Consider the following 19,054-nt stretch of genomic DNA (forward strand, 5'->3'; position numbering starts at 1 on the left):
GCATTCACTTGACTCAGAATTGTGTGAAACAAAGAGTAATATAAGCCCTTGGTTTTTATACGTAAGCGTTCTGGTGGCTGTAAGAGGTCTAGTTTCAAGTACATATAAAACCTTTAAGTGGTATAAGGGGCTACAGTATGGATTTTCTCAAATCCTATAACAAACATGGGATGCATATAACCCACCCCAACTGTTAGACCAGGACTAAATCCTGCTTATTGGGGGACAGGTTCTACACCTGCACCGTATCTGTATCACAGTACGTTAATCAAGTCAAACAAAAATAGCTAAAGCAATAATTGGTTTATTGAACAAAATACTAAACTTAGAAAGCAAACATAAGATCCAGTTGTTACAAATGAAGCCTAGCGTGAGGCCAGAACCCCAAACAAACAGTCCTAACACTGCCTCAATGTCCAGAGAAAAGAGGTAGGTGAACATCTCCAGGCTGAGAGAAAGGAACAAGCAGACAGGACAGAGTTGCAGAGGCCCAGGTAAGCAAACAATCTTTTTACTTCAGGTCTTCTTTCTTCCATACTTGACACGCCATCCTGTGTGCAGTGTGTGAACTGGAGGACAAGATGGTGCGTATACGTGTGTATATGACTGGCCCTGCAGCAGATTCCTAACTAAAACAAATGCTGAGCTAGCATTCGTTACAGGTATGAAACTAGATTGCTGCACCACAAAGGGCTGTCAGCAACCAGGCTGGCTTCTGCCCAAACAACCTGCAAACTGTCACCCTAGTACTGCTGGTTTATGTTGATATGCACACAAAGAGCTCTGAGGGGTGGGTGAACTCCTCTTATGAATCCTCTGGTTACCTGGCAGATAAGAGTTATGCAACCCATTTTCCCTCCTTTCCTGACAGGAGATGGTGACCAGAAGGCTGGCAACCATCTTGAAGAGGAAAATAAAATGGAATAAATAAATAAAAAAAAAACCTGGGACCCCTCCCCCAACCACAACTCCCTCTAGAGCTGTGTATGTCTACACTTCAACACTATTTCGAAATAACTAGCGCTATTTCGAAATAATGTAGTCCTCATCTACATAGCAGGCAGTTATTTCAAAATAGTGTCAAAATACTATCAAGCTGGAGGACTTCTCACTCTGATTCCTGTAACCCTCATTGTACAAGGAATAAGGGAAGTTGGAGGAAGCGTGTGCTATTTTGAAATAAGTGCTGTGTAGATGCTCCCTATTTTGAAATAAGATTTGTAATTATCAATTGTTTAACACCACAGTAAAAGCATCCCGATGATTAAATTGGGGTTTTAAAATATATGCTGTAAATGGCCAGAGACACATTAAAGAGTTCCTTGTGAGCCTCTTTGCGTATCACTTAAAAAGTAAAGTTTATGGTTCTCCTATATCACGGGTGGGCAATGATTTCGAAAGGGAGGCCACTTCAGAAATTTTGGAAATGGCTGCGGGTCGACCCGGAATGGGGCAGGGCCTCAAGCAGAAGGGAGGGGGTTGAGAACTACCCTGCTGAGTATGGTGACCTTATTTTCTGAACAAGATGCAGCTAATAAGAACGGTTTAATTTAAATTATGAAACAGGTTAAGCATTTTAACGCATGTTATTTAAAATGAAGTTTGATAAACTAACGTAAAACGTTATATCCAGCACAAAAGATTTAAATGTTTTATTTATGGCAGGGGTGGGGAACCCTTTTTAGGTTGGAGGTCACGGACAAAAAAAACCCCACACAGTTGGGGACCACGAGAGAAGCAAAACACACTCTAAAACCCCCCCAACACTCACGCACGTGGCTACAACTGAGACACCTTACTCCTCTGGTACCACAACCTCGTGGGCTGAGGGAAAGAGAAGGTGGGGACTGAGATTCAGGGCTTCCCATAGACCTGATTTACTTTTCTGGGGTTCTAGAGTTAGTGGATTTATGGACCCTCCCCGTTAGACTCAGGGGTAGGGACAAAAATGAGGGGTACAGTGCACGAGACAGGCCTACCAGCAAGTAGGATAGGGCTGGGATGCAGAAACAGGCTGGGAGACAGAAGATTCGGCTGCTACTGCTGCAGCCACACAGTCCAGGGCTGGCCCCGAGGCCCCGTAGGCACAGGCCGTCCCAGAAGCCAGAGGTGTCATTGCCTCTAGGATGGCCTGGGGATACATGGCCAAGGTGCCTCCGAGGCTGGCCCCAGGCCAAGTAACCAAGGCACCATTTAGTAGCCTCAGCGCTGCCGCCTCCTCCAACGGCTGTGCAGGGGGAGGAAAGGAACAGCTGAGCTCCTTTCCCTGCAATGCACGCCCATTAGAGGGCAGGGCCTAGAGTTGCCTCATGGGCCAGATCCAGCCTACTGAGTGGCTTTTGCCCACCCCTGTCCTATATAGTAGATTATCATGGCACCTCAGTTTCACTATCCAAACTGCTGTCCAACATCACAGGTTTAAAACAAAGTCAAATGGATATTAGTGTTTCACTACCAGAACTAAACTTTATTTCCATTTTATTACATTTGTATTTCATGTTGAGTACATTTAACAAGATTTAAGTGAAGAAGATTTACTCTCCACTAAACAAGTTAAGGAGGAATGTAAAACTAGAAAAAAACTGTTTAAACTTTAACGTTGTGAATTCTGGCAACTAAAACAATAAATATTTCTCTATTTTTCTCCTCAGATCTTCTAAGATGGATCTCGTTACAAAAAGATTTAGCATCAGTTCAATAGCCATGCATCTCAGGAAAAAATAGTCATATAAAATCCATTTCTTATGCTAAATACTGGTTACAAATAAATTATTTAGAGTCAACACAAAACTTTCAACTCCTATTTTTAAATACAAACACTGTACTATAATTAAATGGGAATAATTAAAATATATCAATGGCTAAAAATCTAATTATTTAAAGCAAACCCAAACATGCTGTTTGCTTCTGTATGGAAGAATTAGGATATCGTAAGGTTCAAGCACTGTAGTAGATTATATATGACATCACTATCAACCGTTTGGCCCCTAGGATGTCAATTGCCAAACACTTGGTGGCAAGAGTGGAGGATTGACTAGCACCAGATGATTAAAGTTACTGACAATTTTAAAATAAATGACACAGCCTTCTGAAAGTGACATGCGCAGCTTAGGGAATCCCAAATACACTGCAATCTAGATACAATATCAAACAGTCACTTGTGTAATTCATGGTAGACAAAAAGAAACGAGTGCTTTCACAGCATATCCCCAGCTCTTCATTACAAAAATATCAGTTATGGGTAGTCAATAGTTATCAAAATCTTTATTGGTACAGGATGAAAGCAGCTTTTTTTTAAACCATACATCATAAAATTTTCTAATACACATTGTGTGGAGGAGTTAAAGTCTCTATACTATTTAACTGTTATTAATCCTATTTCTGGAGGTAAAATCTTTCCTGACCAAGTATGAACAATATGGGTAACAACAATAAAAGGTAAATCTAGGGTGTGAAAGGTCAGTGTTTACCATCTTACTAAAACTCTAGTTTTTGAAATGATACATCACTGAAGTGTATGATCACATACATTAAGAGTGAAACCTCATTTTATTAAACAAGTGAAACTATTTCGACTGGGCTTAAGTGTTTAATCTGCAAATTCCAGAAACATTACAAGTTCTTTGATGTGGCCCTTTTTGGTGCAACAGTAAGAACAACAAAGTATGGCTTTTCAAGCTCCACCTCCCCCCCAAAAAAGTATTTTTGTATGTCTAGTTAATCTACATTGTTTGAGCTCTTCTAAACGATTTGCCCTGTAACATCACTTGCGAATACGCGCGACCCAGAACCAACTGCAACACCTTTACAATGATCAGTGTCTTAGTTGCTCTTTAGCATGGATAACATTACAGAAACCACTGCTTTTCTAAAAAGGATGGATTCATTTTTCCATAAGAGCCACCCTACAATAAGACAAATATCAGAAAACTTGCTATGGTTTGTCAAACAAAATTGACAGTTTTGTTCTGCAGCAGTAATTCAAGCAATCATCTGCAGAGCGTAAATAAAATCAAGCACAGTCAATTAAAAGTACCTTTCATACCTTCTCCCCCCCCCATAATTATCCTCTGTGTCATGCCCCCCAGGGGGGGATCTGTGTAAAAGGAGTTTGACTAGCATATTTTATTAAAGTTGTTTAACAAAAAATAGTTAAACATATTTATACAATTTAACATCCAGTTTGATAAAAGGCAAATCAATGAAAAAAATACAAAAAGTAAAAAAAGTGCACTACCCGGTCCAGTATTTCACTTTAAAGTCATGTCACTTACAATATATGAAAAATAAACCCAGAAGTATAATTACTTTAAAATACACCACTTCCATATTTATCAGTATTTTACACTTATATTCTGTAGTGGAAGAGGATCTCTCTTAAAAACTTTACTCTTAAAATATTGAGGTGCATATGCCAAGTGGACTATACTGCAGCTTGTCTCTTGTCAAGAATTCTTTCAAATTTGGCATTCCATGTACATACCTAAACTGCTAGCAAGGTCTATATGTTTATAGTACCTAAAGAGTCCAACAAGAACGTAATTTTCTTTAATGTAGAATAACTACTACAGATAGCTACAAGGAACAGTGAGGTCAGCAATTCTATGGGTCTTAAGTAGGTACAAGTCCTGATTTAACCTTCAAATGGTACAATGTCACAAGAAACTTTAAGGCCATTTTTATTTGCTGATTAATGGACAAAAGGCAATGATTTTTTTCTTCCAAAATATTTTCTCTAAAGTCTGTGCTCATAAAAATCATGAGAAATTGGAAAGACTTAATTATTGAAACTTTAAATATATTTTACACAATCTTGTTTGTACAAAAATACAAGTTAAATATAAACATAAAGTAATGATAATTTTATGTAAATCCATATTGTGATATTCTGTTTTGTATAAAAGTGTTTCTCTGCTGCGTCTCATTTGTGAAAAGATCAATACCAGATTGAATCACTACTGGCAAAGGGCCCTAAAAAGCACACTTCAGCATTAAACAGATTTTACATTGTAAGTACCATTTCCTAATTTCATCTTTTCTAAAAACTGGTTCAAAAAGAAAGAAAAAAGGCAGTATGTCCATAAACCAACAAATAATTTGGCTATAATGTATCATAAAACACAAACACACAGATCTGTACAATAAACTCATTAGCTATGCAGTACATAATCATTACACAGAGAGACAGGGAATTCAACTTAATGAGGTGCCACTTCTAGTTCACTGTCCTTCAGGCTGGCATTTTTCCTTACTTCGTCAAATGAGTAAGACTTGGTTACCTTTCCATTCTTGAAGACAGTATGAAGGAGATCCTGTAACAGACAATATTGTTTCAGTGAATGAGAAGCAAGATCTCTTTCCAGAAGAGATGCTGAACACACATGTACAGTAGTTAGATGTAAATTTTATATCACCCCACAAACACTTGTGCAAATGCTTAACTTTAAATGTCCACAGCAGTGTTTCTCAACTTTTTTTTTTTTAATAAAGTACCCCTTTACAAAAAATAAGTATCCCCAGCACCTACAGTTTTCAGACATACAAACTTTTTTTCTGCCATTGCAACGCATTTGTTTGAACTTAATCATAGCTAGGCGGGTGATGAAATTTTTGGGTGTAAAAAGTATAAAAATAATAAAACACTGTAAAACTTAAAACAAAAATTCAGTTCTCCAAATTTCAATTATGTTGATGTACCCCCCAGACTTCTCTTGAGTACTCCTAAAGGTACTCATACCACTGGTTGAGAAACACTGGTCTACAGGACTACTCATATGAAATGTGACTTACTGATATGTAAAAATGAGCACCCACAAAGTGTTTTCAAGACTGGGGCCTTAGCTGCAAAGAGACTAATTTTTGTATTTCTCTCTGTAACATTAACTCTATTAGACTATTAGAAATATTTCTGCTATTTTATGTATACATACAGTGCTTATAATACAAAGTTGTGCCAGGCCACTGCTGAAAGCCTATAAATTAAGAGTGGGGAAATATGTTCTACTCTCTGCTAGAGCAATGAATAGGAAAGGTTAGCAACTGAGCAACACCTGAGTGTAATTCGGATATTAGCACCCATAGTGCTATCTGACAATCACTTCACTCAGTGTATAGAAAGATCAAAACATTTCCTCACTCTGAAGTGGCAAGTGGAAAAAAAACAAACAAAAAACCTTTGTTTTCAGCATCTCACAGAAATCTTCTGTGCACACACATCCTTGTATCAAACAGAACAACACCAAGCACAGAAGCTGTAAGTTAGAAGTGTAACAAAAATCCAACTCTCTATCTAGTGTTAATACGAACTAGTGTAGCTGCCATCACAGGGACCTGCAATTTGAGTCAACCAGGCCTAGGAAGCAATGAATACTTGGTATTCAGCTTCCATTTAGTGACATCACTGAATAAGTCACTTCAACACAGCAGGCAGCCAATCTTTCTCCCCCCACCCACGCCCATCCATTGTGCTTGCTAAAAATGGGAAGACCACATTTTGCCTGATTTTGAAGAGAGCAAAAGCCTTGGGATCCTGAATTGTGTTGTGATGAGGCCTACCTCCTATATCTGAAAAACAAAGATTCTTGTGCATGAATACTGCTTTGGAATTTTTCTGTAATCAGGCACTTTATTGGGAGACAGTTAATTGACCCAAATAGGTCAAATAATCCCACAACTTCTTCACTCTCTCCCTGGTGCTCCCTCTTCAAAAAAAACTGCACTGCCATGCACTGTAGTGCCCTGCCAGCCCCCATGTGCTGTGACAATTGACCCCTTTATAAATACCCCTACTATTTGTACACAACTGCCTCTAAGGGTTTTCTTTAGAATGTGCTAGCATCTGTTGTGCTCACCTACAAAAAGCATAACATGTCTAGTAACTCATGTGTCAACTGTTCCCTCAACATTGGGTTAACACTGAATGTGGTCACTGGGCTCAAGTGGCTGCAAAGACAGGAATGGTAACTCCCTCTCAAAGGAAAATTTCTTCTCAGTATGAAATCAAAATACAATAATCTGATGTTTCTTTTCCAACCAAGCACAATTAAGAGAACCTCAGCAGCAGCTGATAGCATACATCTCTCTCATCACTCTGCTCTCCGATTTAGAGCTGCAAGCAAATGTTTCCTTTTCCTCTCTAAGCAAACATGTAAAGCCCCCCCCCCCCATCTCAAATTCAGGAGCCCATTATAACGTCAAGGCAATGCAGAGCTCTCAGTAGTTTCCTCCTGAACTCAACTCTTCTCTTAGCCTATCCAATCTTATCCACTTTTGACTTATGTCCTCTCTTTGCTGCATCCTACATTTGAAACTGCTTCTCTTGACTTATATGCACTAGGTCTTCCTTGTCCTTCAACTCTACCGAGCCTATTGCTACTTAACTACAGCTACCTGTTCTCACTAACACTAAACACCAATTAGGTGCATGTGGACACAACTCAGAGTTCCAACAGGCAGTGGACTTTTAAATTCTCATCAAGTACTACGTATATAAGCGGTGCAATGAAACGACCAGAAACCAGGAGTGTTGGATCTAGTCTCTGATTTGCTCAACACTTTGGGAGGGAAGTAATTCAATTTCTGCTTTCCTCCATCTGAAAAGTAGAGAAATACCAACTGGCAGAAGCATTACAAGGCTAGTTTATAAGTCCTTGTATGGAAATCATTAAGGGTGACATTTTCTTATGTGCTCAGTGCTGGCCTAACTCCCCTCCCTCTGAAGTTAAAGGTAAATTTAATCTCAGATTTTAGTATGAACAGAATTAGACCAATGCCAAGTGCTTTTAAGTAATCCACACTAAACAGCATAATCAATAATGCAATATTAAACACTTAGCAAATCAGGCAGTTCTCAGGTGTTACTTGGCATCTGGCCAATTTCTTTGATTATTTTGGGTCTACAAAGGGTGTGATATGCTGGTAACAGGGGATATGGCTATCTGAAAAACAGCTCTAATGCTCTCTGCTAAGATGGGCCTTCCAATGAGTACATACTTCTTCCTACAGCTGGATCCTGCCTCCTCCCTTCAATGAAGGTAAAAGGCAGGAAGGGAAGAGCAGATACTAGGGTGCTGAAGTGAGAAAATAGTAAAGAGTGGGGAGGTCCAGTAAAACTCCATTGGTCCAGCATCCAATGCTCCGGCACTCCTGATGGTCTGGCACCATCAGGAACCTGAAAGTGCTCTGGCTGCCGGACAATTGGAGCTGCTCTGTGCCCGGCTTCCGATTCAGCCACTGCTGAAACTGATCAGTGGCTGACTCCAGGAAGCCCGGGGCAGAGCAGCTGGGGTGCTGCCGGGTTGGTCTCGCAGCACTGAAGGGCGGCGCTACCGGACCAACCCGGCAGCACCCTAGCTGCTCTGCCCCTGGCTTCCCAGATTCAGCCGCAGCTTAAATAGACCAGCAGCAGCTGAATCGGGGATGCCTGGGGCAGAGCTGGACTATTGGAAAGGGGGGCTATGAGGGGTCTGGGGTGGCATCCCCCCCACCTCACCCCAGACCCCTCATAGCCCCCCCCTTCCAATAGTCCGGCATATCTGATAATCCGGCACCCCCTGGGTCCTAAAGGTGCCAGATTATCAGAAGTTTACTGTACATGGGATTCTTGGCACACAGACCAAAGTGCTTCCATGCTAGAGAGAATGCTGGCAAGCCTCACTGGGGATGGGATCATTTTTAAAATGGTAAGATAAGAGTCCTTGGCTAGGTCTACACTGGCAGCTTCTTGCGCAAGAAATCTTTTGCGGAAGCGTTCTTATGCAAAAACTCTTCCACAAGAGAGCGTCTCCACTGACATGTGCTTTTGCGCAAGAGCATCCATGCCAGCGTAGATGCTCTCTTGCGCAAGAAAGCTATGATGGCCATTTTAACGATAGGGCTTTCTTGCACAAGAAAATCATGTTGCCTGTCTACGCTGGCCTCTTGCGCAAGAACAGTTGCCGGAAAGGGCTTATTTCTGAGCAGGAGCGTCAGAGTTCTGGAGCAAGAAACCCTGATTTCATACATTAGAACATCAGTTTACTTTCACAAGAACACGTGGCCAGTGTAGACAGGCAGCAAGTTTTTGCACAAGAGCGGCCGCTTTTGCGCAAGATCGCGTCAGTGTAGACACCACCCTTATATAGAGAGAGGCTGAAAACCATCCTCTCCTCCCAAACCCTTTTGCCCCCAAAACATCTAGTAGGAGTATGCTAATAATCAGCGTTTCAGATTTCCTCAGTGAATTGATCTGAAATCATCCTAATGGTAAAACTGTTCACTGACAGCACAGGGACATCTTGAAGATAACACACTGGATTTATGTTGAGGAGAGGGGAGGAAATCAGTGAATAAGATATACTGACAGATATTCTGTGGCCTACAGAGCAGAATCAAGGAATTACTCAAAAGTTTATGGCACAGTTAAAGTTTTGAGTATAAGTTTTTAGAGGACTTTAAAGCAGTTTTGAAGGCTATGCTCAGTGGTACAATATGTAATGCCACACAGTAAATAGGGCATCATAGACAGAAGCTAAAAAAGGTCTGAGAACAGGACAAGAACAGCAGCTTGGCTTATATGACTATACCAGAAAAAAATATTTTTGAAAAAGGAAATATAATGAGAATATGCTCTCCGAAGGTTCTTTACCAGAAATTGGATTTTTAAAAATCAATTAAAAAAAGACTTCGACTGACAAAATACATTTAAATATTAAACTTGCTGAAGGAGTATTATGCAAGTTGCATTGTAAGAGCATTCTACACTTCAACATACTGTTCAATTCTTGAAAAAGACAAAATTCCCCTTTCCTATCCTCCAATCCCAAACGAAAATACTAGAGCACAAAACTAAGTAACCAGAGTGCTGTTTATACTAAATTTGCTATAGATGGAGCTTTTGGGATTATTTAGTTGAGAATATTAGCTGAACAAAAACACTGAAAACAAATTTCAAAATCAATCTTACTAAACAACGAGAAGTCCTATGGCACCTTATAGACTAATAGATTTATTGTGGCATAAACTTTAGTGGGCAGAGACCCACTTCGTTAGATGCATGCAGTGGAAATTCCAGAGGCAGGTATAAATACATAGGCATATGAAAAGAGTACCCATCAAGTGTAAGGCTAAAGATAACGAGGTCAATTCAGCCAGGGAGGAAGAAGCCCACTTCTAGCAGCTGATATGAAGGTGTGAACACCAAGAGAGGAGAAACTGCTTTTGTAGTTGGCTAGCCATTCACAGTCTTTGTTTAATCCTAAAATGATAGTGTCCAATTTGCAAATGAATTGTAGCTCTGCAGTTTCTATTTGAAGTCTGTTTTTGAAGTTTTTTGTTGCAGGATGGCTACTTTTATATCTGCTACTGTGTATCCAGGGAGATTGAAGTATTCTCCTACAGGTTTTTGTATGTTACCATTCCTGAAATCTAATGTGTGTCCATTTAGTCTTTTACATAGGGACTGTCCAGTTTGGTCGATGTAAATGGCAGAGGGGCATTGCTGGCACATGATGGTATATATTACTTTGGTAGATGGGCAGGTGAATGAGCCTGTGATGGTGTGGATGATGTAGCTAGGTCCTGTGATGGTGTCGTCGGTGTAGATGTGGGCAAAGTTGGCACTGAGGTGTGTTGTAGGGATTGGTTCCTGAGTTAAGAATTACTGTGGTGTAGTGTATAGTTGCTGGTGATAATTTGCTTCAGGTTGGCAGGCTGTCTGTGGGCAAGGACTGGTCTGCTGCAAAAAATCAATCATAATGATCTACGCCACTTTTACTCAGCTTAGGTTAGCATTGGGAATTATTTCATCTACTTTTGGTGAAGCGATATCAGAATACATACATGACCATATTCTTCAAGATCCCCTTTGCCTTCTTCTAATGTAACAAAATCTCCACTGGGAGTCCTATGTAAAGAGAGTCGACCCTTCTTTGACCTTTTGTTAGGATCTGCTACTGGATCCTTAAAGACATTCACCTGGAAATCAAAGCGAGATGTTTGTATAAGAGGAGATATTTAAATGAGTGCTTGTGCACATCACGTAGATGGTGCTAACATACGGTTGAAATGTGAAGCAATACAAATAGAATTGAATTTCAAAGATACAGAAGGGTAGCCATGTTAGTCTGTAACTGAAAAAACATAAACAACAAATAGTTCTACAGCACCTTAGAGACTAACTGTGATGGGGGAGCACTGCCCCGCACTGAAGCTAAGGGAGTTCACCTGGCCCCGGGGGTGGCGCGGACCCTGCCCCCGCAGCCCTGCTGGGCATGCTCAAGAGCGAGGCCTGAGATAAAAGCTGGGGGGAAGCCAGCAGTCAGGGGAGGTAGCCAAAGGGGTAGGAGCACAGGGAAGAGATCCTGGGCTGCCCCAGCCGTCCCCGAAGCCAGGCCGACCAGCATCGCCGCCTCAGGAGCTAGGCCCGTGGACACGACCGCCTAGGAGCCACAACTCTAACCACCGGCCCCGGGACGGAGCCTCAGTCGAGGAAGAGGTAGGAAGCAGCCCAGAGCAGAGGAAGGACCTACGGGAGGCCAGTGTGTTCTGGCAGGCATCCTCACTGACCAGGCAGTGGACACTTTCACTGCCAACAGGGCCCTGGGATGGGACTCAGTGGAGTGGGAGGGCCTGGGTCTCCCTACGTCCCCAAAAACCCCCGTAACCCGGCCTCCAGGACTGGGAAACAGGCTGAACTTTATGGACCAGGCTGGAGGGCCGTATTTCCCCTGAGGGAGGGGCATGAAACTTTGGTGGACCGTCCAAAAGGGTTGTGTGTTCCCAGAACCAAGGTGAATCTGCTCCAGGACGTGAGCCTACCCCGTCACACTAACAAAAAATGTAAATGGTATCATGAGCTTTCGTGGGCACAGCCCATTTACATTTTTGATAGTTCTGCAGCACCTTAGACTATTGGTTGTTTTTTCAAAGATACAAACACCAGACTTAAGGACTGACTGGTGACTAGTCAATCAGACACCACATGAAACAAGATGTAACAAATGAGATAGCTGTGGAGACAAAAAAAGTAAACGGTACTCTGCCAGTATTGCATCTTAAAACACCTGTCTGGATCCCTACATGCAGGATACCCTCTAACAGCTAGGGACAGAAGATGCTGAAGCTTGCAGGCAAAGCTGGGAGCCCCCACTGCCAATCCAAGGCAGCTGGAGGAGCAGGAGCAGCACTGAGGGCTGTATTGCTTTTCTGTAAGCTGCGGGTACTGTTTTCACATCCTGCCCCCAGGGCCAGGGACTGGTAGGTGGTTTTCCGGCATGCTCCCGAACTGAGAGGGGGACACGCCTGCCTGGAAAGAAGCTGCTTAGGTGCCTCTGGAACTTAACTCAGAACGTAAACTGTTTGAGCCAGAGCTGCATTTTGTTCAGGATTACAAACATTTCAGAGTTATGGACAACCTCTATCCCAGAGGAGTCTAACTTGAAGGTTCTACAGTAGTTCCTATGTGATCAAATGAATGAAAAAACTCAGAGGACATACCCCAAGGCCATTGGTCACCACATAACTGCATTTGAAGGAACAATTCAAGAGATCCCTAGTTAATTTCTGCAGCAGAGCTCCACCAGATCCAAAGGAAACATTTTCAATACTCCATTTATTCTTCTTCATTCCCTCCACAATCTGATAAGAAAAGAAACATTCATAAAGGAATGCATTTTAAACTCTGGTTGATAAGTGCCTTTTTCCTTAATCTTTTATTGCACATTTTGAGAAGATGCTCTTTTACAAACAGTCAAGTCAGCTAGCATGCAGGTACAAGAGATATGTAAAATATTGTCATTATCTGGCATGCTGTTTGAATTTGAATTGAGACTTTAGTCGGAGATAATTATAAAATGTTACTGATGGAGAACGGTTATCTGCACTTAACATGCAGTATTAAACATTGACCCCCGCCCCCAAGACAAGAGTTACACTGTAATGCAACACTCAGCCACCAAGCCCTAAAGCATATTATTTCTTCGCCTAAACTACATCCTTCATAGTGGCACTCAAGAGCCTTCCAACAGCTGTCAGAATTGTGGGCTAACTTCAGATTTCAAAGAACCTCAAGGTGTAAGATGTATTCTGAAACAAAGTAATAATTTCACCCATGAGAGGGGCTTTGCCTGTCTGAGCAGAACTGCAATATAGCAGTTCTTCCTAAAGATATGCAGCCTAGAATTAGTTGTATTAGAGCAGGGGTTGGCAACCTATGGCTCAAGAGCCAAATATGGCTCATTAGGGAGCCAGATTTGGTACCTGAAGCTCAAGCCCAGTCCCCCTGCAGCAGGCAGCCCACGCTGGCTCTACAGCAGGCCTGGGCAAAACACCCTCCATTGGCTGGATCAGGCCCACAGAGGCAGCAGGGAGCCCCCAGGCAGACTCCCATGCTTGTCCTGCCCCTGCATGCCCTTACAGAAAAGCTGCTGTGGGGCCATTTCCCTCCCCCCCCCCACACACATACACTGTGTACTGGCAGGGAAAGGGGGAGTAGTGTCTTATGGCTGCTCCTGCCCCCAACACAATCCCACTGGCTGGTTCTGGCCAATGGAAGCTGTTTGTTTCAAGAGCAGGCACTGTGGGAAGCAGCCTCTCATCCCCAGGCTTAGTCATGGAGCACATGGTCAGGCAGCCTGCGCTGGGAGGCTCCTGTCAGAGAAACAGGCTGAGCTGAAAGTCCCAGTGTCCCAATCAGATTGTCTGACACCCCAGGCTCACTCCCAGCCCTCTTTCCCAATCATTCCTATCCCACATAACCCAAACCCGCTGCCCCCCCTCCTGAACCTATACCCCTCCCAGATACTGCACCACAATCTCCTGCCCTAGGTCACAATCCAAACCCCTGGCCAGATACCCACCAGCACCCTGCTCCAGACATCTACTCCCATGTTGCTCTTGCACCCTACCTCCCACCCAGATTCTGCACCCTCATGAGCATTCTGATATGGTTCTTTGTTGACTTATTCTGAATTTTGTTGTAGTTTGGCTCTTCGGTTTGATAGGTTGCCGATCCCCATATTAGAGATTACTAGCATGGTATTTAAGTGGTAGAGCATTTGTTTTATCCTCTTCTTCAGCCAAAATTCTTAAGCAATTCTTACTTGACATAGTCAACTGTTTTGCCAACTTTTTCTAAGAGTTATCAGGAAAAAAATTTACTGCAATCCCATCCACAGGCAATTTAGACTTACCATTAATATATCTTCTCATAACACAAGAATCCTCTCGTTCAGAGTCATGATTGATGTATAAGCCCTACCCCAATGGCCAGAGAAGCTGACTGGTCAAAAACCTGTTTTCCTGAAGTGCTCCCCCTGTATGATCTTGGAAAGCACGTTATAACCCAAGTCAAGAACTTCCAGTGCTTGGACCTCTAATTACTACTAACAAAAGAGCGAAAGTTCCAAGTTAGAGGATTCTTCTGTTATGAAAGCACAGTTTAAACATTTAAATTAAATTACAATTATTTACCTCACACAGATAATTCCTAGGCTGAAGTCATGACTGATGAAGTGACAACTAGGCTATTCAGAGAAAGGGAAGGGAAAGAGCTAAAAGAAAAGAGATTAGGGGACAATATGCAGTGTTGCTGTGGCCATGTCTGCCTCAGGATATTAGAGAAGGCAAGTGAGGTAATATGTTATTAGACTTTGTTGATGAGAGAGATGAGCTTTTCGACTTACACTGAGGTCTTCTTCTGGTCTGGGAAATATGGTGCAAGTGTCAAAGCAAAATACAAGGTGGAACAGATTGTTTACCATTACTTAACACATTTTAAGGGATCACTGAAGTGGCCAGTTAACAACGCTCTAGACATTGGGGGAGGAAGGGAAAGTAGCCGGGGAAGGTGTTTAATGAGTTATAGGCTTTTGAATGGTCCCTTGAAATATGTTAATTGCTTATGCTAAACAACTTTGTTTTTAACTGTGACACTCTGAGCATGTTTCCCAGATCTGAAGAAGTTAGTGTAAGCTTGTCTCTCACCAACTTGGTTCAATAAAATATATTGTCTATAATTATGGGAGAAAAGCAGACAAAGATCTGGCACTCCAAAGCAGCAAGATCTTCAGCAGCATTTTCAGGATACCCACTATGTCCAACTTTCCTCAGATGTGTTGGATACCCTTAACCTATGACATACAAGCCTGAGGGTAGTGATGTCGAGCTTCTACAGCACTGCAGCCTCTTTGAAAAACAGCTCTAACAGGATGAGCAGACAATACAACAAGGGAACACACTGTTCAGAAGTAATGTTCAGATAATGGAAGTCTCAGGCCTAGTCTACACTATGATGTTAGGTTGCTGCAATGCAGCCCATGTTGATCGAGTTGTGCATGTGTCTTCACTTAATCAGGATACTTCTGACACAAGCAGCGTGTTGCACCAACTTACCACCACCTCCTCGAGTGGCATAGAGCCAACGGTCATCTGCTTAGGTTGATGTAGTGTAGTCACCAACCCTTCCCCCACCCCCAATGCGGCAGGAAGGCCACACGGAGTTGGGAAGAGAAGACAAAGTGCATGCTCCTCCCCTACCCACAACAGTGTGTGCTTTCTTGTCTTCCTTTCCTTCCCTGTGCTCCATGGAGGCAGGGGAGGGAAGCAGAGGTGTTGTTAAGATGGTGGCACAGGATCCAGAGCAGCTGGATTTTTTTTTTTTTTTTTTTAAAAAGAAGCCTCACATGTAAGGCTACCCACAGATACTGCCCTAGAGATCCTTGTCCCTGGAGACCCCAGGTATCAGGCAAGCTGTCCCCTGTCCAGATCCCATCCAGAACTCTGCCCCTGCCTCCTCGCCAGACACACATGGGACTGGATGCCAGGGGAGTGAGGTGTCTCAGTTGGGGCCACATCAGTGAGATTTGGAGGGGTTTTTTTTTTGGGCTCATCTCACTTGTGTGGTCCCTGGCTGATTTTTCTGTGGGTCAGTGGCCCCCTGACAGAAAACAGGTTCTCTCCCCCCCACCCCCCGCATAAATATTGACAATGCTGAAATGTTTTGTGTTGGAAATAATTTTTTATTTTAAAAATCAAACCCTCATCTGGCTGCAGCTTCATAGCACTCCTGCACGAACCCCAACCCTGAGCCCACCATACACCTGAATCCCCTGCTGAGACCATCACATCTCCAAACTCCTGCACCCCCCACATCTCCAGTCTTGATCCACAACACTCCAACATCATCCACACACCACAAACCTGTGCCCTGAGCCCATCATATTCCCTACATCCCTATTCTAAGCCCCTCATACAACCCATCCCAAGCTCTTGCAGCCCCACATCCACAAACCTGAAGCTTGCTCAGCACCCCAACCCTCCACCTGACCCCAAACTCTCCAACCTGGAGCCCCCTCCAGCCAGCATGCCCTTATCCACCTTCTCCTGCATCCAAATCCCCTCCCAGAGCTTGCACCTCTCACCCCTTTCCACACACAAATCCCTCAATCCCACCCTGGAGATGCACACCCTGTCTCAACCCAGTGAGAGTGAGAAGGGCTGGGGAGAGGAATGGAGAGGGCAGGGCCTCAAGGAAGGGTTGGGTTCTTGGGATTGGGGTGAGGTAGATGTAGGCTTGCCCTGACATTTAAAAAGTGATCTTGGGTGTAAAAAGGTTGGAGACCACTGGGGTAGACACTATGTTACTTGCATCAACCATTACTGGTTCCAGCTGCTGGTATAGGCAGGAAATATTGGATCTCCAGGGCCTGGTGTGGGGGGAGAAGAGACTGTGCAGGCACAGCTCAGAACCAGCCATGGAAACATGAACGTCTGTGAGCAAATTGCTCTGGGGAGGTAGGGGAAGGGCTACAATGATGAGCAGTCGCGTCACATGGAAGCCCAGGAGCTGCAGCAGGCATACTGGAAGACCCACAATGGATCTGTTTTTATCCTCAGCAGAGACTCCACCCACACCAGCACTATGGATACCCCCCAAGGAGCCCAATTTATCGCCAGTTCCACCAACTGAACACAGGCAAGCCCAATGCAGGGGAATGAACCATGCGTAATTTAAAAATTATAGGGATCCCCTTTCTCAAAAAACAATCTTTTGATTTCTCATTTACTCATACTAGAAGAGGTAGCGATTGGTATAGCCAAGAAAGGACGTAGCCATTCTTTCAGTCCACTCTAGCCTCATTTAGCACGGGCACTATAATTGACAAGTGTTTCCTCTCCTTCCTTCCCCTCCCCATTTTTGCTTTAAACATGTGTGCGCGCGTGCATGTACATACACCCACCTACCCCTTTTTGGGTCAGGGGCTGCTGACCCACAGAAAAATTAATCAGGGCAACACACAAATGATAAGGAAGAGGAAGAAAAAGGCTTGCCTGGATCCAGCCCCTGGGGGATCCCACACTAATGATCCAGCCCTCCCTCCCCTGCCACTCCGGTGCAGGGCTGGAGTACACAAAATCTACTAGCTTCCACCCAGGCTCTGGTGTGTGAGGAGGGGAATTTCAGAAGTGTCTTTCTGCTTCTCAGTCAGGGAGGCACATCGGTGAGGTGTTCTCTCTCCCTTTTGCTTCACACTTCTGTGACATCCCCCTCACCCCCCTCCCAACTGATTTTTATATGGGTCAGTGGCCCCCAACCCAAAAAAGGATCCCCATCCTTGAGCTAAAACCACCGCCACCTGGAAAAAACAGTGCCAGTATTCAGTGTCATTGCTTTATGACACTAGAACCGTGCAACCAAACTGTTCCTACCTCATTTCCCCTTCCTCTGCTGGGCCATACTGACTAGGGATATACAATCCTGTTTAATTAGTTAACCTGTTAAACATTAAATGGGGTGGGCAGGGGATGCTCCAGCCTGTGCCGGCTAGGAGCCAGCAGCCCTAGGTGGGGCTCTTCACCAGCTCTTCACCTGTGACTGGGTGGGCTACTCCGTAAGTACTTATTAACAGTTATCCGTTAACATCCCTAATACTGACCATGGCTGGTGCTGAGCTGTGCACAATCACAAGCAGAAGTGAGAATGTCGTGCTAACAACTTTTGGGGAGCAAGTTCAGTATCTTAAGTTTCACTTTCCTTAATGAATGCACTAACAATAGTACCTCTGTTTATTTTATTTGCAGCTGTTGCCATTGTGGCCTTCAGGTTCTCCTCCTCCACAGCCGCAGAATGCCTGAGTCAGATAAGGAGGAGAAAGAAGAGGTCTCAGGATGACACACTCCAGGAGATCCTGTAAGCCAGTGCAGCACTGAACAATGAGCACAGGGCCTGGAAGATCAACACTGCCTGCCACATGGAGACGGCTACACTGGCGAAAGATGTAGAAAATGGACAGGAATGTGCAACAGGACATACTGGGACTTATCAGGAAGCAAACAGAGGTGCTGAAGACTCAGGTGGACCTGCTGGTTCAACAACTCCATGCTCACCTCCCTCTGCAAATTCAATACTGAGACCTCCCCATTACCCCACTCAACATTCCACGTGGTGTCAGGGCTCACTGAAGTACTCCTACCACTCCACCCGGGGGCACAGAAGACAATCATACATATTGGACTGTTAAACCCACACACAGCGTATGTGCAGTTGGAATGGACACGACAGTTCTCTTCCCGTAATAAATTAAGAACAGAACTTAACAACATTTCAAACTTAGTAATTGCCTGTTTTTTGTACAGATTAAGAACATAATTAATTGTTAAGACTTTTTTTTTTTTCCTCCTCGGCAGTTTCAACTTCCAGTGACTGCCAGGAGTTCAATCCACAGCAGCTGGGAGCTGGTGTCCCCCCCCCCCGCTGCACTCAGTGAACAGCGGTGAGACCTCAACTGAGCTCCCAATTTTGCCATGGATATTTTTAAGTAAAAATCATGGACAGGTCATGGCATCTGAATTTCTCTTAGCTGCACAGCTCTGTGTTGAATTCTTCTGATAGTTTTACACCTGGCTATTGAAAAAAAATTCAGCAGACTGCCACTCCACCTGCACCTCAGCAAAGACTTTCTCTCCTTGCTTCATAGATATTATATAGAACACAAGAGGCAGTTATAATCATTGGGATATTTTTCTCACTAAAGTCCAACCTTGTGAGTAAGCACCACCAGCAATCCTTCAAAGGAAC

At 43.6% G+C, this 19,054-nt stretch overlaps 1 protein-coding gene across 2 annotated transcripts in view; it reads right to left on the reverse strand.

Annotated features, from left to right (window-relative positions):
- Positions 1–3,244: 3,244 nt before the first annotated feature.
- Positions 3,245–19,054, reverse strand: part of NAMPT (nicotinamide phosphoribosyltransferase) — a 49,676-nt gene continuing 33,866 nt past the window's right edge. For both annotated transcript variants that reach the window (XM_075926987.2, XM_075926996.2), the window contains 3 exons: positions 12,475–12,615; positions 10,819–10,953; positions 3,245–5,312 (listed from right to left, as the gene is read on the reverse strand). In XM_075926987.2, coding sequence (XP_075783102.2) covers positions 5,199–5,312; positions 10,819–10,953; positions 12,475–12,615 — 390 coding nt within the window. In that variant the 3' untranslated portion in view covers positions 3,245–5,198. The remainder of the gene's footprint in view (positions 5,313–10,818; positions 10,954–12,474; positions 12,616–19,054) is intronic.

This window comes from Pelodiscus sinensis, chromosome 1, assembly GCF_052426305.1.
Source record: "Pelodiscus sinensis isolate ZL-2025 chromosome 1, ASM5242630v1, whole genome shotgun sequence".
NCBI classification, from domain to species: domain Eukaryota; kingdom Metazoa; phylum Chordata; order Testudines; family Trionychidae; genus Pelodiscus; species Pelodiscus sinensis.